Source organism: Entelurus aequoreus, linkage group LG06, assembly GCF_033978785.1.
Source record: "Entelurus aequoreus isolate RoL-2023_Sb linkage group LG06, RoL_Eaeq_v1.1, whole genome shotgun sequence".
NCBI lineage: Eukaryota > Metazoa > Chordata > Actinopteri > Syngnathiformes > Syngnathidae > Entelurus > Entelurus aequoreus.
The window spans coordinates 25,958,178-25,985,659 of NC_084736.1; the positions used below are offsets into that span (position 1 = coordinate 25,958,178).

A 27,482-nucleotide genomic window follows, 5' to 3' on the forward strand; every position below is an offset into this window, starting at 1 on the left:
TACAAATTGATGGATGGATGGATGGAATTGACTGTTTATGAATGCTAACCGCACAAATAGCTAACATGCACTATATGCAATTAATATATTAATATTACCATTATATGACTGCTCGCCAAGTATTACAGAATTAATATTGTAAATCTTATTTTTCTAAAGTTACACACACAACAGTCTATGACACTAAATGTCCTTCCTAACAGTCACAGAACCGGTTGTCATGGAAACCTGAGTCAAATGGGAGATGAGACCTGGGAGAAGTTGCCCCCCCCCCCCCCCCCCCCCTTTGTTTAAGTGTCCCAATTGTTTGTGCTGCAAACGTTTTTGGTCTATTATAGTTTTTTTATGTAGCTGGTATTATTTGTTAATAACTTAGAAAACTAAGTTAGACCAAAAATGTTTGCAGCACAAACAATTGGGACAACTTCACACAAGTGTAGATGAAGGAAAAACCTTCCTGAGAAGAAAATGTCTGCGCAAATAAAGACCAAAAAGGACCAAATAAGCATCTTTTAAAATGAACTTTATTCACATTGGTGACAGGACACATAAATAAGATTGACAGGAAGTAGGGGCGTGTTTACATGAAGAGACATGGGACACAATGGAGGACACAAAGTCAGTAGTCAGTCTCCCCAATGGAACGCAGGACACTAACAGGACACAAACTACTCATTCTTCTTCTCCTTGTGCTTGAGCAGCTTGTTGATCTCCCTCTTGGCCATGCAGGCGTACTTGGACAGGACGCCATGTTGGTTGAGGCCAGGAAGCAGCAGCAGGAAACTCACTGCAAACACGAAAGCGTTACATTTCGTCACGCAGACCTCTGACAACTGTGTTCAGATCAGTGGTTCTCCACATTTTTGTGGAATATTTTTTCCGATATTTGTTTTGAGCTGATACGTGCTAATCCAGGGCTCTGCAATTTTCACTGTCACTTTACTTCCACTGCAGGAAAATAGTCTGTAAACAACAAAACTATGATGTGACGATACACGGTATTTGGGTCATGAGGAGGAGATATTAAACTGTACTGATGTGAATTTTACAACCACTCATGTTTCAGTTTGATTCCAATTCCTGAAGTGAAGATTTGATTCACAGTTGATTCTCTCTATGCAGCGCATCCAGAGTATTCACGGCATTTCACTTTTTCCACATGTTGTTACGTTACAGCCTTGTTCCAAAATTGAATAAACTCATCAACAAAATTCTACACACAATAACCCATGATGACAATGTGAAAAGGGTTTTTTTTGTGCTAATTTCGTTAAAATAAAATAAAATACATAAGTATTTCAGCCTTTGAGCAATACTTTGTTGATGCACCTTTGGCAGCAATTACAGCCTCAAGTCTTTTTGAATACGATGCCACAAGCTTGGCACACCTATCTTCGGGACGTTTCGCCCATTCCTCTTTGCAGCACCTCTGAAGCGCCATCAGGCTGGATAAGAAACATTGGTTTTCATCCAGGATGTCCCCGTACATTGCTGCATTCATCTTTCCATCTATCCTAGTCTCCCAGTACCTGGGCTGAAAACCATCCCCACAGCATGATGCTGCCACCACCATGCTTCACTGTAGGGACATTACACCGGGCATTCACACCAAAGAGTTCAATCTTTGTCTCATCAGACCAGATAATTTAGTTTATCATGGTCTGAGAGTCTTTCAGGTGCATTTTGGCGCCATTTTTTTTTTTACTAAAAAATGCTTCCGTCTGGCCACTCTACCATACAGGAAGAGATGGTTGACCTTCTGTCAGCCATCGAGAAAATTGTGCTTCGATATAATCCAGACTCGGAGGTCTACACACCATTCCTTCGACTCCATTCTTGGTATGTGCTCTGCCTTATATACTGTATAGACAGGTGTGTGCCTTTCCAAATCATGTCCAACCAACTAAATATATCACATGTGGACTCCAAGTAAGCTGTAGGAACATTTCCAGGATGATCAGTTGAAACAAGATGCACCTGAGCTCACTTCTGATCTTCATGGACAAAAGGCTGTGAATACTTATGTACATGTGATTTCTTAAGTTTTGTATATTTATTACATTTCCAAAAAATCCTGAAAAACAGTCACGTTGTTGTTATAGGGTACTGTTTGTAGAAGTTTCAGGACAAATGTATTCCATTTTGGAATAACGCTGTAACATATACTGTGAAAAAAGTAACGCGCTGTAAATACTTTCCAGGTGTATTCCATGTTATTTGGTATATAGTGTAAATGATTGTAAAAAAATTTTTTTTTAAAAGTTATATTTTTTAAACAATTCTTGAGAATGTTGAGTTGATTCAGAATTGTAAATACCACTCACGATTAGGCACCCCTAAAAAATTACTTTTTAAAAATCCAAAAACAATGCAAAGAAAAAGTGAAAATAACAATGGAATCATCCAAAGTGTCCAGAATTGACTTAATGATGGCAGTGGTAGCTGATTTAAATGGGCAAATACGCACTAAGGAAAGTAGCTTTTGACTGTCGTAAATGTTGCCCGATGAAATCATCACCTCATTTGCACAATTGGTCGCAATGAAGGGAATAACATCACAAAAGAGATAAAAAAAAAGTATGTTTAAAAATGCAAAGAATGATTAGAACTGCAAATCAAATGTATTTTGTTGATCCGTGGTTAGTTTAAATCAAATTTGATGGAAAGACTGCAGGGTTGTGACATTTCGCAAACAAACTCGAGGTTACTGACCGGCTCGTTAACGTGAAGGAAGGGTTGGAAACGAGTCGCAGTTGTGAGACGTTTTTCTTCCCTTTTTTCTTTTTTTTTTATGGCTGTGTCCCACACTGATGCAAACACAAACTCCTCTTTCCTCAGTTTGTTGTTGCCATGGCAACGATGGTCACTCACCAATCACGTAGGTGAGAAATAGGTTGTGCACTTGCTGTCCGATCCACGCCACCGCCAGCAGGCTGCTGATCACCGATACAAAATACTGCACACACACCAAGTCATGGGGTCACAAGTTGTGTCCGCCAGGAGGCCATTTTTGTCTGTTCGCATACCATTTTTGGCTTGTCCTCCTTGAGCGCGCACAGACGTCGCCACCAGCCCAGCACGCGACGCTGCGTCTTCACCAGGTTACCGCAGATCTCGTGGAAGCGCTGCTGCTGCTCTGTGGTCCTGCAGCGCGTGCAAACACACACGCACGTTAAAATGATGCACGTGAACACACACACACACACACACACACAACCATTGTGCCCGTGTCCCCGCTCACCACTTGTTGGAGCCAAAGACTCTGGGAGCCAGCGTGGGCACCAGGTAGTCGGCCAGACACAGCAGCATGACGATGCTGGACAGGCCCGTCAGCACCGAAGGGTCCAAGTAGTAAATGAGCCTGAAAGACGAGGAATTGGGTGTATTTACAAAGCCAGGGAAAGCGCATGATCTGTGCGACGACGTGACTCACAGGAAGAGCACGCTGGTGGCGCCCATCAGGGCTGCGGGGAACCACGGCTTCTCCCAGCGTAGGACACGGTCCCCCACCAGGATCACTTCCCCCCAGGCCTGGAGTTGCTCCTCTAGCTGGGCCGTCTCCTGAGCCTTATATTACACAACATCATGTTACGCAACATCATGCCGTTACAAGACATCATGCCGCGGTACACGACATCCTAGTACACAACATCATAAAGTTGTTACATGACATCATACTATGTTGTGTGACATGTTACGTGATCTCATTCTGTTACAGGACATCATACCGGAATATAATAGAATGCTTTGTCATCCATCGAGAGGAGCCAGATGAGGTGGTTCGAGCATCTGGTCAGGATGCCACCCGAACGCCTCCCTAGGGAGATGTTTAGGACACGTCCGACCGGTAGGAGGCCACGGGGAAGACCCAGGACACGTTGGGAAGACTATGTCTCCCAGATGGCCTGGGAACGCCTCGGGATCCCCCGGGAAGAGCTGGACAAAGTGGCTGGGGAGTGGAAAGTCTGGGCTTTCCTGCTTAGGCTGCTGCCCCCGCGACCCGACCTCGGATAAGCGGAAGAAGATGGATGGATGTCCTTTTTGCATAGTCATCCAACTGTGCTAAAAGCCATGATGCTATGTTACTCAGTGGCCTAGTGGTTAGAGTGTCCGCTCTGAGATCGGTAGGTTGTGAGTTCAAACCCCGGCCGGGTCATACCAAAGACTATAAAAATGGGACCCATTACCTCCCTGCTTGGCACTCAGCTTCAAGGGTTGGAATTGGGGGTTAAATCACCAAAAATGATTCCCGGGCGCGGCTACGCTGCTGCCCACTGCACCCCTCACCTCCCAGGGGGTGATCAAGGGGATGGGTCAAATGCAGAGGACAAATTTCACCGCACCTAGTGTGTGTGTGACAATCATTGGTACTTTAACTTTAACTTTTTAATATGGAGGCATTTATTTGATGTTGTGACATCATGCTATGTAACATCACAGCATGTTACGTGACATTGTGCCATGTTATATGGCATGTTACACGACATCATGCTGTTACATGACATTACACAAGAATAGAATTCTGTAGTCATCAAAATATGTAGACATGTTACACGACATCATGCTACGTTACATGACATCATACTATGTTAAATGACATCATGCTATGTTTTGTACACATTTTACATGACGTCATGCTATGTTGTATGACATGTTACATGTCATCATGCTATATTATGCAACATGATGCGTTCGCATGTCGTGTTACATACATTCTACGTGACGTGACATCATACTATATTGTATGACATCATTTCACAAGACATTACACAACACCATGTCATGTCACACGACATCGTGTTAACATTAAATGATGCGACGTTACACAACGGACATCATGCTCTAATTATTTTTCATGTTGAGAATTTTTCACACGGTGGATTTTTTTGGAAGCTATTGTATATTCGATGTGTAAGCTATTAATAAGCAATTCATGTGTTGAAGTAAAGCATGTTGGTTTCATCTTTAAGCAGACTGCAAGTCACGCCATTAGCTTAGGAAAACAGGCGGCTAACTGGTTAGCATGTTAGCAGTCACATTCGAGCAGCAGCGATTCTAAAGCTTTGCTGAGCAAATAGCAAGTCAGTGCAGTCAGGGACAAACACAATAAAAGACATTAAATCCTATACTCGTCTGCTTGCCAACAGCAGGGCAGCTCATGGTTGCCATCAGAGGCCATCAAATGCAACAATAGCAGCAACACAACACGCTAACCTTCCACACCCACAATCGGTAACTAAACTTCAGAGTACAAACCAGCATGTTGGCGCTTTTATTGTCTCCTTCGACCATCGCTGCCGAGCTACAGTGGACGTTGAAATCTTGTTTTAAATTATTTAAATGTATAAATGTTTTAAAAAGGACCAGGCGGCTCCTCAGGCGAGCCTCGGCGTCATTAACGGTCGAAGTGATACTGTTTGGATCCCGCAATGATGCCTTCAAGGACGCATGGTCTTTTACGACTTTTGTATTTCCTACAGAACATTGTCCATAATCCCTTTTGATAATGGCACATGGGTTGAAAGATTCTTATATGTATGTTTATTAGTTGTAAATACTTATCTGCCGTGTAATTATATTTAATAACACTTTTGATTCATGACAATTACACTGCATCATACCGAGAAGCGTTTCTAGTATTTCTGCACTTCGGTCAAGCGAAAACACTCAAATTCCTCATTTTCTTCAGTGCTTTGAACGCATCTTAATTTCGAATGCGTCTTTGTGACGTATGGTCACGAGGTTTGGCATCGCTGACTTCGACGAGTCTCGCGAGACTTGGGGGAGACGTTCACGTTATAGTCGATGTGTGAATATCGGATTAAATTCGATATTGTGACTGTTTTGGGCTTAATATGATTTGTGACTGGATCTAGATAGAATTGCAGAATTTGTATTATTGCCTATAAGTTAATGCTAGCGAGTAAAACCAGATGTTTTGGGCGGGCCTGTGACAATAATGCTTACTGTAACGCAAATTTGTGCTTGCTATTTAAAGCATAACAATCAGCCTCATATCTCAAAACGCTCTTAAATTTGGGTAACGCTGTACAACTTATTAACAAATTTGGATAAAATGTGATTAATAATTTTTACAATAAAAAGTGTACTTACATTATTTGTAAGTGGAAATGTTGATAGTTCATTTTCACAGTACGTAATAAATTAACACAGTATTTCTCAAGTAGTGGGTCAGGAGCCCCTAGGGCAGGGGTGTCAAACGTACTGCCCGAGGAACAGGCCCGCGAACAGGTTTTATCCGGCCCGCGGGATGAGTTTGCTAAGTATAAAAATTAACCTGAAACTTTTGAGTGAAAGAAACAGCTGTTCTAAATGTGTCCACTGGATGTCGCAATAGCATTTCTTTGTAGATGATGCTACATACTGTATGTACAAAATAAACCACATGTTAGTACATCAGTCGAGGAAAATTATCAAACTACATAAATAATGATTTTGATATCTTTTTTTTTATCTTGATAGATTGATAATTAACACCAATCAATCAATCAATCAATGTTTATTTATATAGCCCTAAATCACAAGTGTCTCAAAGGGCTGCACAAGCCACAACGACATCCTCGGTACAGAGCCCACATAAGGGCAAGGAAAACTCACCCCAGTGGGACGTCGATGTGAATGACTATGAGAAACCTTGGAGAGGACCGCATATGTGGGTAAACCCCCCCCCCCCCCCCCCCCCCCCCCCTCTAGGGGAGACCGAAAGCAATGGATGTTGAGTGGGTCTGACATAATATTGTGGAAGTCCAGTCCATAGTGGATCCAATATATCAGTGAAAGTCCAGTCCACAGTGGATCCAACATAACAGCGAGAGTCCAGTCCATAGTGGGGCCAGCAGGAGACCATCCCGAGTGGAGACGGGTCAGCATCGCAGAGATGTCCCCAACCGATGCACAGGCGAGCGGTCCACCCCGGGTGCCGACCCTAGACAGCCAGCACTTCATCCATGGCCACCGGACCTGTGTGTCTCCCCCTCCACAGGGGAGAGGGGGCCAGAGGAGAAAGAAAAGAAACGGCAGATCAACTGATCTAAAAAGGGGGTCTATTTAAAGGCTATAGTATACAGATGAGTTTTAAGATGGGACTTAAATGCTTCTACTGAGGTAGCATCTCTAACTGTTACCGGGGCATTACCGGAGGGCATTCCATAGTACTGGAGCCCGAATAGAAAACGCTCTATAGCCCGCAGACTTTTTTTGGGCTCTCGGAATCACCAATAAGCCGGAGTTCTTTGAACGCAGATTTCTTGCCGGGACATATGGTACAATACAATCGGCAAGATAGGCTGGAGCTAGACCGTGTAGTATTTTATACGTAAGTAGTAAAACCTTAAAGTCACATCTTAAGTGCACAGGAAGCCAGTGCAGGTGAGCCAGTATAGGCGTAATATGATCAAACTTTCTTGTTCTTGTCAAAAGTCTAGCAGCCGCATTTTGTACCAACAGTAATCTTTTAATGCTAGACATAGGTAGACCCGAAAACAATATGTTACAGTAATCGAGACGAGATGTAACGAACGCATGAATAATGATCTCAGCGTCGCTAGTGGACAAAATGGAACACATTTTAGTGATATTACGGAGATGAAAGAAGGCCGTTTTAGTAACACTCTTAATGTGTGAGAGAGAGTTGGGTCTGACATACGAGAGAGTTGGGTCGAAGATAATACCCAGATTCTTTACCGAGTCGCCTTGTGTAATTGTTTGGTTGTCAGATGTTAAGGTGGTATTATTAAATAAATGTCTGTGTCTAGCAGAACCGATAATCAGCATTTCCGTTTTCTTGGCGTTGAGTTGCAAAAAGTTAGCGGACATCCATTGTTTAATTTCATTAAGACACGCCTCCAGCTGACTACAATCCGGCGTGTTGGTCAGCTTTAGGGGCATGTAGAGTTGGATGTCATCAGCATAACAGTGAAAACTAACACTGTATTTGTGTATGATGTCGCCTAGCGGCAGCATGTAAAGGCAAAAGAGTGCAGGGCCAAGAACCGAACCCTGGGGAACTCCGCACGTTACCTTAACATAGTCCGATGCCACATTGTTATGGGAGACGCACTGCATCCTGTCAGTAAGATAAGAGTTAAACCAAGACAAGGCTAAGTCTGACATACCAATGAGTTGACTGATGAACATTATCACATAATTTATTCAGAAAATCTAAATAACAACAAACAAAGTATATATACTATTAACCGCAACAGGTAATTGTAAAAAAAAACCCAATAACATTATGATTTGTATAATTTCAGAATGTGTTTGTTCTATTTTTAAACAAAGAAAACAATCGGAAGCTGTCTTTATTTTTAAGTTATCGTGTTGTGATTTTACCAGTCCGGCCCACTTGGGAGTATATTTTTCTCAATGTGGCCCCCGATCTAAAATGAGTTTGACACCCCTGCCCTAGGGGTTTTCAGGGGGGTCGCAAGCAGAAAGCGTTACACTCTACTATTCATGTTAGAACGATACTCAAGCCTGCAGTTAGGTGGGAGCAGTGCTTAGTATAATTAACAAGCTCCCTCGTGAGTACACAAGAGCACATGTGTACTTACTACGGCCCAGTAGGAGGCATAAGTACACCTATGTACTTACTACATCTATAGATGTGGGTATACCCAGTAGAAGTGTTAAGTACACAGGAACACGTGTACTTACTATTACTACCCAGTAGAAGTAGTAAGTACTAATATCCAGTATATTTCAAAGTGGAATATTTGATGTGTAGTAGTTGGAGCTTTAAATAGGTCAATAATTCATAAAAACATTGATTTTGATTCATTATTATGTAATGACAGTTTTAAACAGCCTGCATGGCAGCTTTGTGTTATTTCTTTTATTTTTTTTATTTATTTATTTGACAGGGACAGTACAATTAAACATTGCTAGCCATAGGTAACCGTTGTCAAAGTACATAAGACTTCTCGCCACATGCTAATTTTCAACCCTCGTCCCTCGTTAGGCCTTTAGAGAAAAGTTGAGAAAAGTGAAAAACACATACAAAAAAGATTAAGATTATGTCAACATTTTAACTTTTTTCTCGCTAAATTTCTCCTGTTTGCTCTTTTATTCACTGTTTTTTATTCAATATTATAAAGTTAGTACGTCCAGTAGGTGACGCTATTCACCTTTTCAGTCCTGGCTAAGACCGCCATTGGACTTAAAGAAGAAGCAGTTTAGCTCGTCCTCCTTTCGTTTGAGACGGACTAGTTACCTGAACAAACCAGCCTCCCTTCATTGCGAGCAAACATTTGAAAGAGACTGTGATTATACAAGCAGGGATTAAGAAGCAGAAAAATCTAATTTTATATCCCTCTAGGTGACGTGTCTGTCGGCTGCAAGGAGGGAAGACCTGGTAGGTAACAAGCCCGCTAGCTTCCTTGCTAACTAGTTAGCTAATAGCTCAGCTAAGTGATTGTCGGGCCTACAAGTGTTAAGGCCCATGACGACCTTTTTACTAAGTATATCACACATTTTAGCAATTAATTCCTGGTGCGAGTGTTATTATGACCTACTGAGCGAATAATGGAAACATTTCTCATTCTTCTGACACGACGACATGCGTCGTTTGGTTTAGGCCTTTTTTGCGCATGCGTAATAGGGTCTTCTTGCAAGTAGTAAAACAAGAAAATACATTAATGCAATTTAATGTAAATGTGTCTGATCGTCTGACATTACACCCAATTTCTGTTCTGTTTACACACATGAAACAACGTTTGATTGCTTCCGGTGTGGATCAGTTTGTATGTAAAATAAATGTAATACAAATATTTACATGAACTAGGATTATCAGACAGGTCTTGTAAAGACAATTCCAGATATATAAGTATTATTTCCTTGTGATAAATATTAAGAAAGTTGTGGACTTTTATACCGGAGATAATGCACTAATTTCTCGTTAACTTCTTCAGTACAAAGTCAATGGGTCAATACTTTAGGTATGACTTTTTGTAAAAACAAAACAAAAAACAAGTCTTACATTTCTTAATATTTAGCCCATTTTAAAAATGTTGGTATCATTTGAAAGCTTGTTAAACAAAGAAATAGAATTAAAAGCTTACGCTAATAAGCTACGGTGTATTTTTGATCGATTCCATTCATGAAATTAGTGTTGAAGTGACGGAAAATTTGAGTAAACATGGCTGGTTGGAGTCAGGAAACAAACGACCGGGCAATTGATGGGTCAAAAAAATCGGTGTGCGAATCAATCAATTTAAAAGATATTCGTCAGACTTACAGATTGTTTAAAGGCCTACTGAAATGAAATGTTCTTATTTAAACGGGGATAGCAGGTCCATTCTATGTGTCATACTTGATCATTTCGCGATATTGCCATATTTTTGCTGAAAGGATTTAGTAGAGAACATCGACGATAAAGTTCGCAACTTTTGGTCGCTGATTAAAAAAAGCCTTGCCTGTACCGGAAGTAGCGTGACGTCACAGGTTGTGGAGCGCCTCACATCTGCACATTGTTTACAATCATTCCCACCAGCAGCGAGAGCGATTCGGACCGAGAAAGCGACGATTACCCCATTAATTTGAGCGAGGATGAAAGATTTGTGGATGAGGAAAGTGAGAGTGAAGGATTAGAGGGCAGTGGAAGCGATTCAGATAGGGAAGATGCTGTGAGAGGCGGGTGGGACCCGATATTCAGCTGGGAATGACTAAAACAGTAAATAAACAAACACAAGACATATATATTAGCCACAACACAACCAGGCTTATATTTAATATGCCACAAATTATCCGCATAACAAACACCTCCCCCCTCCCGTCCATATAACCCGCCAATACAACTCAAACACCCGCACAACACACTCAATCCCACAGCCCAAAGTACCGTTCACCTCCGTAAAGTTCATACAGCACATATATTTTCCAAAAGTTACGTACGTGACATGCACATAGCGGCACGCACGTACGGGCAAGCGATCAAATGTTTGGAAGCCAAAGCTGTACTCGTGGTAGCGCGTCTGCTATCCAACTCAAAGTCCTCCTGGTTGTGTTGCTGTAGCCAGCCGCTAATACACCGATCCCACCTACAGCTTTCTTTTTTGCTGTCTTCATTGTTCATTAAACAAATTGCAAAAGATTCACCAACACAGATGTCCAGAATACTGTGAAATTTTGCGATGAAAACAGACGACTTAATAGCTGGCCACAATGGTGTCCCAATACTTCCGCACAATCCGTGACATCACGCGCAAACGTCATCATACCGAGACGTTTTCAGCAGAATATTTTGCGGGAAATTTAAAATTGCACTTTACTAATTTAACCCGGCCGTATTGGCATGTGTTGCAATGTTAAGATTTCATCATTGATATATAAACTATCAGACTGCGTGGTCGGTAGTAGTGGGTTTCAGTAGGCCTTTAACTTCTATTGTAATAAGATTCCAATGAACATTTTACTCATCGTAGATTTTATGTAGGGAAGTTGTTGCCAAATGTTGACGGAGCTTTGTTGCATGAACACTTGTCCAGTCCGAAAATTTCGATATTGTGGATAAGCTAGGATATGTGTTCTACGTCATGAGTATTGGTGTAGAGTTGTGATGAAAACAATGCAAACGCAGTTGAACTCTGAATACAGCGGCCCTGTCGCTACTCACGATGGCGCGATCAGACGTGGAACGGTCTGAGTGACCACTGTGGTGATCCAGCCTGCTGCAAAAACACATACCTACCACATGTGCTCAATTTGAACAACAATTTTTCCCGCCCTAACACTTGTCAAGCTTTATAAAGGTGTGTGGCTGCCTAAAAACTACTAATGTGGCCTTGCTTTTAAGTTTGCGTGAGCTGGTCCTCCGGAGAAATGAGGAATGCAATCAATGACAATATTTCAGAATGGAATCTATAACAATATTTCAGAATTGAATACGTGACTATAAACAATGTTTGCGTTTACAGAGCCGCCATGTACAATGGCATAGGCCTGACCACTCCTCGGGGCAGCGGCACCAATGGTTACGTGCAACGGAACTTGTCCACCCTGCGAGCCAAACGGCCGCGAGATGAACGCGGTGGTGAACGGGACGAAAAGGATCGGGAGCGGCTGGAGAGTCAGCTCAACAGGCAGCCCAATGCCGACATCCTGGAGCACCAGAGAAAGAGACAGCTGGAGGTGGAGTGTGCCAAGCTGCAAGACATGATGGAGGAGCAAGGGTGAGGAGAATACACAATAGACCGTTTTTACAGTTGTCCCTTGTTTATCGAGGCTAATTGGTTCCAGGCAATGTTCCTCCTAATTTTTAATGTGTCTGAGCAAACGCACAAACTACCTAATTATTCCTTGGACCACATGTGAGCAACATCAGACATGTGCACTGTCTCCACACCAGCGTCCCAAACCTGACAAGTTAAATGTTTTATTATACAGTAGTAATCAAATAACAGCAGTCATTTTCATTTTAATATTTTCTAATATAAATGATTTAGCCCAGTGACAATGAAAAAAAAATCTTATTTTTTATGAGCTGTATTTTGAATGTCTGGGTGGGGGTCCTCCCGTGGAAGAATTTGAGACATGTAGTCCTTTCTGAAATCTATTTTTTTTCAGCTGTAAACATTCACATTTTGCACAATGAGATGTGTGCTGTAGCACAAGCATGCGATACAGTGTACAACTTTGTGTCTGTAAAATACATCATTGCAGAGTTGTTTAATAGCATTAATGTAATCTCAGAACAGCAAGTCATAATTTATATCCACAAATTAACATTCTTAATACATATCACTAGAATAAGCACACATGTGTTTGGGGAGTATGGGTGTACAGTGCTTGTTCGTTTTGCCAAAATAAGAGTTTATGCACACATAACACACTGTTAATGAAATTGATTGGCTGCGTGTGAATCGTATCATAGTGTAACGACCTTGTGTGGGGTTTGGAGTTGCCTGACTTTTTGTGGCACTGAACGCATTACTGGCTGAGCAGAGTGTGTGCGTCTTTTGGCACAAATGAAAGAGCGCAAGCGGTTAATGTCAATGCGACATTTAATTTGTTTGTTTTGGTGCGATTACGGCAGAAAGTGAAGTTTTGCTAGATAGTAGTTTTGTCGCTGATGTTGTTTTAGTGTGGTTGTTGATGCAGACAACCTCCTTCTCCTCAAAATATTTCGGCTGAAGCCATTGTTTTATCTGTTGTGATCGCTCTTTGAAAATAGTACAGAAACAATTGTAGGATTGGTTGGATTTTGTGGACTGCATAGATTGCTGTGCGTGAGGACACGGGAGCAGTGCGCAATTGCCTGACCGGAAAGTATGATGATTAGTTAATAATCAAATATTTTTATAGTTTGACCAAGAACAAGCTGTGTATGACCTTCTAAATATTTTTTTAACATAGCTAAGAGTCCTCTAGACATGAAATAACAGCCATATAGTTCCCTTTGCATTTCTTTCACCGATATAGTAGCCTTGAGTGGGTTCTACCGTAGATTACAGTACTCACTGGTAACCCGGAGGATCCTCCTTGCGTCATTGCTATGGTCGTCACCCGGCCACTACAACACAGCCACAACCAACGTTCCCTCTAAGGTGCGCGCCTGTGCAATTGCGCACTGCTCAAGCGTCCTCTGTGCACGGCAAATCTATGCCACGCACAAAATCAAATAAAAAAATAAGCGCATAACAATTTTCGACACACGGACATGACAGAGAAAACAGTCTTCGTCATCATTGTTCAAATATTGTAACGTCTGTCGAGACGCTTTGAGGACATGAATTCCATCGATCACTTTACTGAGCAAAACTCTTTATTGTCGGCCATAAACACATCACCAAAACATTAGTAAAAAAATTATATCTAGCAAAACTGGTCATTTTCTGCAGTACAAACCAGACCAAAAGCAACTTTGTTATATTAACAGCAGCCGCTCACTCTTTCTTACTTGCGCCAACACATGCACATATGGCACTTAGCCAGTGACGCGTTTACAGCCACACAAAAAGTCGGACAACTCCAACACCACACATAAAGTGTAATTCCAGGTCGTTACACTATGATTTACCAATCAAATGTGTGCTTATTCTAGTGTCATTTATTAGGAATCTTAATTTATAAATATTAATCATGAAATGCTGTTAGTATATTAAATAAATACTAATAAAAATATATTTTTTACAAACAGGAAGTTGCAGGAATGTACACATGATCCCCTGCTTACATCTCATTGTGCAACATGTGAATGTTTTAATGGGAACTAAATGCAATATCTGAAAGGGGTACAAATTATTTCCAAAGCAGGACCTCCACCCAGTCAAACAATACAAGTACACAGTTCATGAATAACAATATTTTTGTTATTGTCATTGTAAGTGGGCCTAAACGCTTATATTAGAAAATAATCTCATGGAAAGGACTGCTGTCATTTGATTATAATAATAAGAGAATGTCGTCTGTCTATCTGTGTTGGCCCTGCGATGAGGTGGCAACTTGTCCAGGGTGTACCCCGCCTTCCGCCCGAATGCAGCTGAGATAGGCTCCAGCACCCCCCGCGACCCCAAAAGGGACAAGCGGTAGAAAATGGATGGATGGATGGAGATTGAACTTATTTAGTCAGGTTTGGGACAGGTGTGCTGCTGGTGTAGCCACAGTGTGCACGTCTGATGTTGCTCACATGGGCTCCACTGAATGCTCAGGGAGTTTTTGCGTTTGCTCACACACATAAAAAATTAGACGGAACATTGGCCACAACGTGGAAATACTTCGTCACATCCTGGGTAATTCCTCTAATTTAGTACTGGGTTTCCATATGCTGAAACCACAGACGCAAGTTGTTCCGTAAAAACTTGGTCAACTTGACAGTCGCGGCTACAAAAATTTGCTGCGTTGTTAGCATTGCTGATGAGTTCCTCTCCATTCAGCATGTCCTGGAAAGTTGCTGATAGCATTAAGTGGCAAGTACTGGTCTGTCTTGTCTTTTGTTATCGCTGACGTTAAAGTGGATAGGTGGTATTGATGAGGCAGGGGTCGAAGATGAAGCGTATCAAAATGTTGGTTGACTGGAATGTCGCGGTGAACATAGCGCCAAAGTTAGCTGTCATGTGTTAGCGTTGTTCACCCTGAACCTGGAAACAGAAGTCCTGCTTTGTGAATATCTTTATCCATCACCACAACATAATACAAAATAAGGCAAAACCCTGCAGATATGTAAAACATAAATATGATTTAAATTATTAAATGTAGGCCAAAAATATATAGAATACCGTATTTCCTTGAATTGCCGCAGGGTATATAGTATGCGCCTGCCTAGAATTTCCGCCGGGTCAAACTCGTCACGTCACGATTGACACTTCACCTGTCATGATTTTCAAAATGGAGGAGGCTGATTTCAATAATTTAAAATCGCATAAAGGGAAGAAGATAAAGAGCTATTCAGTAGGATTTAAGGTCCAAGCTATTGAATATGCTAAAAAGAACAGTAAGCAGCTATGTTTTATTAATATACCGTTGCTGCGTGTGTCAAATATGAGTCATTAAATGACTCCCGCCTCCTGGTGGTAGAGGGCGCTAGTGATCTTTCTTGCGACTACTCGGCTGCAGAAGAAGTGACAACAAGCAGCAACAGTTAGCAGCGATCGTTTATTTTTTCCTCTCGCTTGCACTTAACATGGAGGATTACATATCTAAAATAAAACAGTTTTCTAAACTGGACTTTCAATCTAAGCAGGAGGTAATAAAGGAAGATCTCCATCGAAACAGAGAGACTTTTAAAACTGAAGAAAGATAAGGAAGGCTTCTATAAACAAGTTATCGATGCTTTTGTTCAGAAGGACCTGCGCATGGACTTCATTTATAAGTAAAGGTAAGACCATAATAACGTTTTTTTTTATTAAATGTGCTTTTCATGATGGTATCCTTACATCACACTCAAATTTATAAGCGCAGGCCTAAATTTACGGCATGCCTTTGGTAAGCGCCAGAGTGAGAAGAAGTTTTAAAATAATTAGCACATGCTTACATTTACCGCATGCCTTTGGTAAGCGCCGGAGGGAGAAGAGGTTTTAAATTAATTACCGCCCCGGTGCTAATTCAAGGAAATATGGTATGCTTTAAAAAAAATCAGTGATGTAGTGAAGCTGTAATATTTGAAGCGCAGTGGACGACTGTAAATTGTTAAAGTGCAGCACAGCTGACCATTATACTGCTTGGCCTGGCTGTACTTATTGTAATATTTGTTTAGTAGAAAGGTTCTAATTGTTTTTTATGCTTGCTTGGTCAGATACTCTGCAGAGGAGATTGAGGAGAAGGTGAATAGTTTTCGAATGATGCTGCAGGAGCAGCAAGAGAAGCCCCCAGCCTCCACCGACAAGGCGTCGTAAGTCAACAATTAAGCAGCTACTGTTCTTTCGCCATCTTCACGTTTGACCGTTACTGATTCCTTTTGCTCAGCGTAACAGAAACTCACGCTCTGGCCGCGGCCAACCAGCAGAAGAACGATCGTCTGCGGGAGGCCTTTGGAATCTCCAGCGACTACGTCGACGGATCGTCGTTCCATGCCGATCGCAAAGAGAAGGAGAAAGAGAAGCGAGAGCAGGAGCGTTTGGAGAGAGAAAAGCAGCAGCAGCAGCAATACACGTGAGTGCAAAGCAGCTTTTTAACACAAGCACACTCGGGTTGTACCGGTACTAATAAAATACTGCGGTACCTAATAATTACAAAAAAAAAAGGTACTATACTGCCTTTACAAAAAAAAATACCTGTCCCCTTTTTTATTTTGATTGCAAATATCGACTGTAACGATACCAACTCCAAGAGCATTATATAGTTGATACTACAGTGATTACATCTATATTTATTTATTATCACAAAATCTTCTTTATTGTTTATAAAGTCAGGAAATATGTCCCGGGACACAGGAGAACTTTAATTATGACCAATGTATGATCTTGTAAATACTTGGTATAAGGCTGCAGCTAACGATTATTTTTCTATCGATTAATCTATAGATTATTTTTTTCAATTAATCGGTTAATCTATAGATTATTTTTTTCGATTCATCTATAGATTATTTTTCCTTTTACCGATTTTTTTTTAAAATTTAAAACGAAGATGAAAAAATAAATGTAGGCCTGTTTTTTCAAAAGGCATGGCTTTTATTTACAAAAAAAAGAAGTATGGCCACTCAGTCAAACATTGACAACAACATGACAAAATATTCTGTAACAATGTAAACATTTAAAACTTTTAACATTTAACAAAATTAAAAGTAGCTTATTTGCTTTTTAATGTGCAAATATAAAAGTAAACATCCAGTGCAAATCTTAATATTCTGCAATAGTATAAGCATTTCAAAAGTAAAAGTATTGCTTATTTTGCTTTAAAATGTGCAAAAATAAAGATAAACATCCAATACAAAAAAGTGCAAAACAAAATATTCTGTAACAACAGTGTAAACATTTCAACAAAAGTGAAAGTATTGCTTATTTGCTAAATTGTGCAAAAATAAAGATAAACATCTAATACAAAAAAGTGCCAATCTAAATATTCTGGAGCACTGTAAACATTAAGTATTGCTTTTAAAATGTGCAAAATAAACATCCAGTCCAACACAGTACACAATAACCAATTCTACTCATTCCGGTGAGTGACTAACAGTTGTAATGAAAAAAGGTTAGCATGTCTACATGCTCTGCTTCTTTTCTTGTTTACAATATTCCCAGCAGCTGAAAATAGGCGCTCAGAAGGGGTCGATGTGGCTGGAACTGAGAGCTAATTACCGGTAGCCTTCACCTCAAGCCAGGACTGCGAGTGAGCTGTGCTCCAGTTTATATTCCTAGGTCAACGGGCTCATAGTGATGTTACTAGTAGTTGACTGGGAGGTGTTTATTATCATTTGGGGAGAGTCCGCTGCCCGATGCTCACCTGCTAAACACCTATCTGCTCCACGCTGAAGCGCTGACTACATGCGCTCTGAATACGCACTGCTGATTGGCTGATAATGCTTTGTGTGTACCAATCAGATTGTTGTGTGGGTGGGACAATGCTGCGTGCTGAGACATAGGCAGCCGCAGAAGGAGCGAAGCAGCTTGTTAACACTTTAGCAGCTAAAGTTAGCTTTAGCTTAGAAACTCGTTCGGTACACCCCCGTACCGAACCGAAAGCTCCGTACCGAAACGGTTCAATACAAAACACGTACCGTTACACCCCTAGCAGATACAAATGACACATTCATGTTTTTGTGTAATGATGACAACGTATACTCGCGCGGACGATTGACTAGTTGATGGTTTTCTTTTCAAATGTTCGTTCATAGCCGTTGTGCTGCTATGATAGGCCATTTCCGCTCGACACAGTGTGCATACAACAACATTATTAGGCCGTGTATTGAAATACTCCCACACTTTTGATCACTTTTGGCGTGATTTTTTCCCCCTCGCTCGCACAGTCTGCTTTGCGCTCCGCCATGACGGTAGTGTGACGTAAATATGCGACGCGTCGACGCACAAAAACGGCGTCGACGTATTTACGTAACCGATGACGTCGACTACGTCGACGCGTCGTTTCAGCCTTAACTTGGTATAGGATCTATACCCAAATTTGTAATAGTACCCAAAACTTATTTAAAGTATCTAAACATCAGAATAATAAGTGCTTATTACATTTTAACATAAATGTAGATAGAATATGTTCAAACAGAAACTAAGCAGTAAATAAACAAAGAGATTAATAATCCATTTTCTACCGCTTATCCCTCATAATGTTGACAAAATAATAGACAGGAAAGTGACACAATATGTTACTGCATACGTCAGCAGCCAGATTAGGAGCCTTTGTATCATGTTTGCTTACTTACTACTAAAAGACATGTTATCTAGTATGTTCTTATCTAATGCCAACATTTGTATTTTCTTGCCATAAAATAAATGTTTAAAGTAAGAGTTTATGTTTAAAAAAGCCAATAATGACATTTTTTGTGGTTCCCTGTATTTTGAAAACTTTTTGAATATATTTCAGTACCAAAATAATTAATTGGGACAACTCTAAAGTGCGAACACACTTCCTGTCTTGAGGTCTTTTCTTGCTTCGCTGTCCTCCTGACAGGTTGATAGAAGACTCGGACGACTCTGATTCCCCGCCAAAGAAACGCAGTCGGAAGAAGAAGAAAAAGAACCGGAAGAGGGCTGGGTGAGTTCTTTGATGAGCACACGACAGCCATCTCCTAATGGCGGAAACATTTCTGTAGTTTTTGCAGTATTTGGGAAAAGTATAATATACACACCAGTAGGGATGGGAATTGATCAGATTTTTTCGGTTCCGATTCCAATTTCAATTCTGCTTAACAATTCGAACCCTAATGGATTCTTATTTGGAAAAAAAGTGGATTAGCATCAATTTTGTTTAATTTTAAGATAACATGACCTTACAAAGCCAACAGTGAGGTCTTTAAATGCACATATATAGCATAGGGAAAAACTACTTTTTTGAAAATAAATATTCTTCTGTCGAATTTAACAACATAAAACATGTGGGAATTACACAAGAATGGCATATTTAGTAAAAGTTTAAAAACTGTTGTCATCTACCTTGAAAATATACTGGTGAAATAAATAAAAAAACATAGAATATTGTACAAAGGTTTGTTTAGATTTGCAAGGTCAGGAGGCATGCATTCTTTTTTGCGTCAAAATATCACTTCTGCCTTTTTTTAATGAATTAAAAAAAAAATGGTCCAAATAAAATTTGTTGAACGCTCACCTAAGCCGCATGTAGTCGCTGTTCCTCTCGCCGAAACACCGCACTGAGTTGTAGTACGGGGAGGCGACCAGGATCACCAAAACAAGCTTGCTCGTTAGCTAACCATCTGGCTAGCTCACCAACGTTGGCGACTGTCCACTTTGCTGCTAATCATACAGTATATGGAAGATTACAACCCAAACGCTGTTAGTTCCGAAGCAGTTGTAGTTCTAGAGTATGTATTAGTAGCCAGCGAGAACATATATTTTTGACGGGACGGATTGTAAATGGATGTCACAACACCGGAAGTATATAATACCCCAGGGGGCGTGGCTACAAGATAGAGTTGCCAAATGGGAAAAGTTTTTTGACTTTTTTGCATACGTGTTATAGAATTTTACATGACAATGTCAATGATAATAATGTTAGTAAATGATCTACTGGATTCTGTGGAACATTACATGGGACATGTGTCATAAAGACAGCCAAAATAGGTTGGTCGATGAGAATAAATCTGAAGGTAAAAATAGTTTTAAAATGCATTAAATTGCAGGAAATGTAGTTTGTATGGCAGCACATCGCGCTGATAGAAAGTTCCTCTTTTTTTCCTCAAAGGGTGCTCCCATCCCTGCAAAGCGACAGTAATATATAACAGGCTTGACATGCAACCAGGCCTAATTGAGCTGAAGCCAATTTTGACGGCGTAATGCAATGATTGGTGTTCATGGCTGTCAATGACAGACTGCTCTGCTTCATGTAGTGATAGTGTACTGTCTCTCTCGGCTGTGTTGGTGTGCGAGGCAAGCATGCTGACTACTGAGCTAAAATCTCCCAGATCGCCAGCACTATTCTTGAAGTTGATGGGCGTCTGTTACACTCGCACAGTTGTGCATGCACCCGTCGCAAAGGAGATGTATTCATGAACAAAATTATTTTTAAAATACATGATATTTTTGCAATGTTGCTGTTAGGGCTGGGCGATAAAACAATAACATTATATATCGCGATAGACATGTGATCAATATCAATAGAAAATGGGGTCGATAGAACGTTCGATAATTTCACTGAGTTCTTTAGAAAAAAATAGGAAGAAAGGCAGAGCCTGAACCGCACGGCATTCTGGGGGGTGTAGGCAGAGGAAGGGCTTTGGCCTCTCGACCTATCACGGCCGAGCCTGAACCGCAAGGCATTCTGGGAAATGCTAATAGGAAAGAAAAAAAAAAGCAACAACGGCTAGCTGACGAGGAGGAGTGAAACCAAACGGGAATATGAGCGCGGCAGCACGAGAGGAAATTGTAAATAAAAAAGGAAACGTCACATCCCCAGTTTGGCAGTATTTTGGATTTTTTAAAATCCGATACGAATCAGAGTAATACTGTCTGCAAACTTTGCAAGGTCGTCGTCCCGACCAAGTCTGGGAACACGACAAACTTATTTTACCACCTGAGCCGCTCTCACCCGCTGGAGTACAGCAGTATCAAACAGCCACAACCATCTACATCAAGTGCAAGTGGAACAGCACCGAAGCGGCAACAACAGACCACCATCGTCTCGATGGTGGTCTGTTGTTGCCGCAGACAGTATTACTCGGCAGCAGTGCCATACGACACAAATTCAAAACGTTATAAAGAAATAACGGATGCAGTGGTGTATCAATTAGCGAAGGACATGGTAGCGCTCAGCATAGTTGAGAAGTCTGGGTACAAGAATCTCATACACGTGCTCGACCCCCGTTATGTTCTACCTGGCCGAAAGCACTTTTCCAAGACAGCTATTCCTAAGCTTTACACAATGTGCAGGGAATCCGTGGAAAAGGAGATACTGAAGTTGGTTTGATTTTTCCATAAATGACTGAAGAGAGTAACAGGTTTGTTTTGTCACAGATGTTCAGACGCAAGTTTATTCTGATGTTTACAAAATTCTGTAAGACATGTTTGTTTCTGCTTGCTTAATGTGACTGTTATTTATTTGCATATATTGTTACCAATATGGCTTTAAAGCCTGAGTTGTACACTACTCATTTCTTAATTACAATACTTTGCACATTTTGTTGGATTAAGCATTTATTTAATGTCAATATTTGCACATCGACCAGTATTTTCATTTTATCTGACTGTTTTTCATAATGCTGACCTCATTCTAAAGGTTAAAGGTTATATTTAAAATAAAAGTATTTAAATTCAGCTTTTTTTCTCCTGGTCTTTATTTAGAATAGTTTTTTTTTTTTTTAAATCAATAATTATCGATATCGACTGATATGAAACACTTATATCGTGATACATTTTTTAGTCATATCGCCCAGCCCTAGTTGCTGTACTATTGAGTAAAATCCTGTTTGTTTTTGTTTTTAACTGTGTTTTGGGGTGTTGAGGTTTGGGTAGGGGCAACACCCCTCAGCCCAGCATTCAACCCAAGATATTTCTAACCCTCTTTTTATATAGTTTTGATGATTATAGTTAGGGTTGGGTATCGTTTGAATTCGAACGATTCCGATTCTTTGTTTCGATTCCGATTCCTGGCGATTCTCGATTCCGATTCTTTTAAGAGGCAGTGTCAAAAAAAATGAGCTAGCTAACCTACATACAGTCTTTCTGAATGAAATAGTCTGACATTCTCCATCAATTTTAATTCTATTAACTTTTTATGAACTTTACTATAAATTCCTCACAGGGCTATTTTCAACTAGAATATGAATATCAAATCTATGAACTTGAATATAAATATTATAAATACATTTTCACAGGGGTACACTTTCCTCAAGAGAGCTTTATTTTTGAAAACCTCATGAAAACACATTTACACATAAGTGTATGATACTGCAGGAAACCTCATGAAAACACATTTACACACACAAGTGTATGATGTTGCAGGTACTTAAACATGTTACCGTGCTCCCACTGATGGGCTAACCTGGTGCAGAAAAGCAAATAAACAATAAGAAACAACTTGCAAAACCCAGTCCAGATTAGCAGCAGGTACAGTATAAAATCAGAGACAGTTCTTGTTTAGGAAAATGACCATATCCGCCTTCTCAGGCAGGATGCGTGAGCGTTCTGGACAGATAGTGTCTCCTGCTGTGGAAAATACACGTTCGCTGGGTGTGGAAGAAGCTTGAAGGCATAAATAGGAGAAAGCGAGATCTGACAGCAGGAGGAGGACGGTCGGCGCAGCGCGTCCAGGACGGGACATGCATGTATTTGTACTTCATGAACTCGGAGGTGATTCATCATGTTCGACGTGCACCCTCCTAAGCACGAAACAGTCCTATCGCACGTGTTATATTTCGCCGATATTTCATTTTTTTTAGTAAAATAAAGCCACACTTTCGACCGCCGACGCTCGCTATCCATGCTTGACTAACTCGCTCGGCTACATAGGCTCGGCTTCTTCGTTGGTGTTCAATAAAAAAAATTTTTTTTATTTTTTTTTATTTTTTATTTTTTTTGTTGTTGTCATAAATAAATACAATCATGTGTGCTTACGGACTGTATCCCTGCAGACTGTATTGATTTATATTGATATATAATGTATAGATTGTGTTTTTTATGTTGATTTAATTTAAAACAATTTTTTTATTTTTTTATTTTTTTTAACTTCTTGTGCGGCCGCGGCCCGGTGGTTGGGGACCACTGTTTTAGAGGGTCTTTATTCATATTGGAGCATATGTACGTCTAGGCTATTTGAAAAGATGAGGCGTGATTGGCTGCTTGGTGTGTCCATCAAAACAAAATGTCCTCATATAAAACACAGTTTCAAGTGTATTGATCAAGCAATTGTCTTCACTGTCGTCGTGTGCAGGTCGCAGAGCTGCTCGCCATCTCCTCGCCGAGAGAAAAGATCCAAGAAAAAGAAGAAACGGTAATTGACTTAGCTCCGCCCACACTGGTTACAAGTTGAAGTTGAGTGTAGTTAAATATTTGTTTTAAATGATTCCAGAGAGTCGTCAGTGGAAGAGCAGCCAGACGGGTAAGGGACATGTGGAACATTGGCCTCCTTTTTCTTTTCTCCTGGTTTCATATTTTCTCTCCTTCAAAGTTCCCCAGATGACAAGCAGAAGGCGTCCAAGAAGAAGAAGACAACGAAGAAAGCGAGTAAAAGTCCTGCAAAGACAAAGACAGCGCGGCACAGGAGCGTCTCGTCCACTTCAGCTCACAGGTGCCAGATCCTACAGCTCCTAATAGTTCCTTATTAGGATTATGTGGCAAAACAATATGGCCAATATTCATTTGCAGTAAAAGTTATTTAAACATGAATAGTACATGTCAGTGGAGAAGGCTTTAAGTTGTTTAACATTTTTTAGGAAACTTGGGACCAGTAGCAACAATGTTTTATGCAACGCCAATGTTGTGGTTAATTTAGCAGCCAAAAACACCTTCATACATGTGTCTAAGAGGAGCATCAGCATCTGCATTTCAAATTATGGGAAATCTCCTAGGAAAATGTGTAATGTAGGATTTTTCTACATCATCATAACTTTATTAATTATAATTGTATTAATTTTTTAAACAGTTTATGGATTTAATACATTGTAAGGGTTCCTCGTGAGCAACCCTGAAATATTGGTTGGTTGGTCTACTTCCCTTTTTTATTTTTTTTAATACTACCCTATTTTCCGCACTAAGGCGCACCAGATTATAAGGCGCACCAATGCATCCATTAAATGGAGCTGCGCTAAAGGGAATGTCAACAAAACAGTCAGATAGGTCAGTCAAACTTTATTAATAGATTACAAACCAGCGTTCTGACAACTCTGTTAACTCCCAAAATTAATAAACAGCTGTTTTATTTTCCCCGAGGTAAAGTCAGTGACGTGGTGTTTTGTTTATCTTTTAACAACAGCAAGGTATAACGTAGTGCAACATTTATATCACATAGTGGAGGGGAACTTTTCCCTGATTCAATAAACACGTAAAAAACAGTGATACTGTTATGGTAAATCAAACGTTAGTGCAATCACAATATAGTAACACTCGAAATAGTGCAGAGCAATAACAATATATCAATAACTCAACGTTGCTCAAACGTTAATGTCACACAACACAACACACAAAATAAACATGGAAAGCTCACTTTATGAAGTTATTCCTCATCCACGAATCCCTCAAATTCTTCTTCTTCAGTGTCCGAATCAACCAGTTGGGCGGATACGGCATCCGTCTCGTCAAAGTCGTCATTAATCGAGTCAGTGTCGCTGCTGCTCTAATCCTGTGTTCTACTGCGTGACTGATCGTCTTAAGTTTAAACTCTGCGTCGTAAGCGTGTCTCTTAATATGAGCCATTTTGGGGTCTTTACATAAACAAACAAATGGAAATCAAAACGGCACGCCTCGCGCAGTCATATATCCTAGCATGCACCGCGAACTTCTTCTTCATCCATCCATTTTCTACCGCTTATTCCCTTTGGGGTCACGGGGGGCGCTGGAGCCAATCTCAGCTACAATCAGGCGGAAGGCGGGGTACACCCTGGACAAGTCGCCACCTTATCACAGGGCCAACACAAATAGACAGACAACATTCACACACTAGGGCCAATTTTTTTTAGTGTTGCCAATCAACCTATCCCCAGGTGCATGTCTTTGGAGGTGGGAGGAAGCCGGAGTATCCGGAGGGAACCCACGCAGTCACGGGGAGAACATGCAAACTCCACACAGAAAGATCCCGAGCCCGGGATTGAACTCAGGACTACTCAGGACCTTCGTATTGTGAGGCAGACGCACTAACCCTTCTTCTTCTACGGGGGAAAATTAAGTTGGCGGCTGCTTACCTTTAGAAGAAGAAGCGCTTCTTAATCTACGGAGGAAAAATAAGTTGGCGGCCGTTTACCGTAGTTGCGAGACCTAAACTTTATGAAAATGAAGTTTAGGTTTGTTGTGGCTCAATATTTGTCCATATATAAAGCGCACCGGATTATAAGGCGCACTGTCAGCTAAGGCTGCAGCTAACGATTATTTTTCTATAGATTATTTTTTCCGATTAATCGGTTAATCTATAGATATTTTTTTTCGATTAATCTATAGATTATTTTTCCTTACACCGATTATTTTTTTATTCAAAATGAAGATGAAAAAATAAATGTAGGCCAGTTTTTTCAAAAGGCATGGCTTTTATTTACAAAAAAAAAGAAGTATGGCCACTCAGTCAACATTGACAGCAACATGACTAAATATTCTGTAACAATGTAAACATTTAAAACTTTTAACATTTAACAAAATTAAAAGTAGCTTATTTGCTTTTTAATGTGCAAATATAAAAGTCAATATCCAGTGCAAATCTTAATATTCTGCAATAGTATAAGCATTTCAAAAGTAAAAGTATTGCTTATTTTCCTTTAAAATGTGCAAAAATAAAGATAAACATCCAATACAAAAAAGTGCAAAACAAAATATTCTATAACAACAGTGTAAACATTTCAACAAAAGTGAAAGTATTGCTTATTTGCTAAAATGTGCAAAAATAAAGATAAACATCCAATACAAAAAAGTGCCAATCTAAATATTCTGGAGCACTGTAAACATTAAGTATTGCTTTTAAAATGTGCAAAATAAACATCCAGTCCAACACAGTACACAATAACCAATTCTACTCATTCCAGTGAGTGACTAACAGTTGTAATGAAGAAAGGTTAGCATGTCTACATGCTCTGGTTCTTTTCTTGTTTACAATATTCCCAGCAGCTGAAAATAGGCGCTCAGAAGGGGTCGATGTGGCTGGAACTGAGAGCCAATTAGCCTTCACCTCAAGCCAGGACTGCGAGTGAGCTGAGCTCCAGTTTATATTCCTAGAAGGTCAACGGGTTCATAGTGATGTTACTAGTAGTTGACTGGGAGGTGTTTATTATCATTTGGGGAGAGTCCGCTGCCTGATGCTCACCTGCTAAACACCTATCTGCTCCACGCTGAAGCGCTGACTACATGCGCTCTGAATACGCACTGCTGATTGGCTGATAACGCTCTGAATACGCACTGCTGATTGGCTGATAAGGCTTTGTGTGTACCAATCAGATGGTTGTGTGGGTGGGACAATGCTGCGTGCTGAGACAGAGGCAGAAGGAGCAAAGCAGCTTGTTAAGACTTTAGCAGCTAAAGTTAGCTTTAGCTTAGAAACTCGTTCGGTACACCCCCGTACCGAACCGAAAGCCCCGTACCGAAACGGTTCAATACAAAACACGTACCGTTACACCCCTAGCAGATACAAATGACACATTCGTGTTTTTGTGTAATGATGACAACGTATACTCAACGATTGACTAGTTGATGGTTGATGGTTTTCTTTTCAAATGTTCGTTCATAGCCGTTGTGCTGCTATGATAGGCCATTTCCGCTCGACACAGTGTGCATACAACAACATTATTAGGCCGTGTATTGAAATACTCCCACACTTTTGATGACTTGGCGTGCTTCCCCCCCCCCGCTCGCATCGTCTGCTTTGATCGTCTGCTTTGGGCTTCGCCATGACGGTAGTGTGACGTAAATATGCGACGCGTTGACGCACAAAAACGGCGTCAACGTATTTACGTAACCGATGACGTCGACTACGTCGACGCGTCGTTTCAGCCTTACTCTCAGCTTTTGAGAAAATTGGAGGTTTTTAGGTGTCGCCTTATAGTAAATACGGTAATTACTGGTATTTCATGTGTATATATTGTATCTGCCTATGTCGATCTGTTGTAGTTGTAAAAAAAATATATATATATATATAATATATATATCCATTTTATACCGCTTGTCTCTTTTGGGGTCGCGGGGGGTGCTGGAGTCTATCTCAGTTGCATTCAGGCG

General features: G+C 40.6%; 2 protein-coding genes across 3 annotated transcripts in view; one reads left to right on the top strand and one right to left on the bottom strand.

Moving 5' to 3' along the window:
* Positions 1-507: 507 nt before the first annotated feature.
* arl6ip1 (ADP-ribosylation factor-like 6 interacting protein 1) lies at positions 508-5,429 on the bottom strand. Its single transcript, XM_062049451.1, has 6 exons — positions 5,257-5,429; positions 3,434-3,567; positions 3,242-3,361; positions 3,027-3,144; positions 2,872-2,956; positions 508-787 (listed from the first exon to the last, which is right to left on the bottom strand). The coding sequence occupies exons 1-6, from the start codon at positions 5,290-5,292 to the stop codon at positions 669-671; spliced, it is 612 nt and encodes a 203-aa protein (XP_061905435.1). The 5' UTR covers positions 5,293-5,429; the 3' UTR covers positions 508-668.
* Positions 5,430-9,150: 3,721 nt separating this feature from the next.
* srrm2 (serine/arginine repetitive matrix 2) overlaps positions 9,151-27,482 on the top strand; it is a 28,452-nt gene continuing 10,120 nt past the window's right edge. Inside the window, exons 1-8 of one of the 2 annotated variants that reach the window (XM_062050379.1) lie at positions 9,151-9,373; positions 11,934-12,188; positions 16,250-16,345; positions 16,420-16,605; positions 19,072-19,155; positions 23,503-23,562; positions 23,641-23,670; positions 23,740-23,859. In XM_062050379.1, coding sequence (XP_061906363.1) covers positions 11,941-12,188; positions 16,250-16,345; positions 16,420-16,605; positions 19,072-19,155; positions 23,503-23,562; positions 23,641-23,670; positions 23,740-23,859 — 824 coding nt within the window. In that variant the 5' untranslated portion in view covers positions 9,151-9,373; positions 11,934-11,940. The remainder of the gene's footprint in view (positions 9,374-11,933; positions 12,189-16,249; positions 16,346-16,419; positions 16,606-19,071; positions 19,156-23,502; positions 23,563-23,640; positions 23,671-23,739; positions 23,860-27,482) is intronic. The other variant, XM_062050378.1, reaches the window with a different exon arrangement.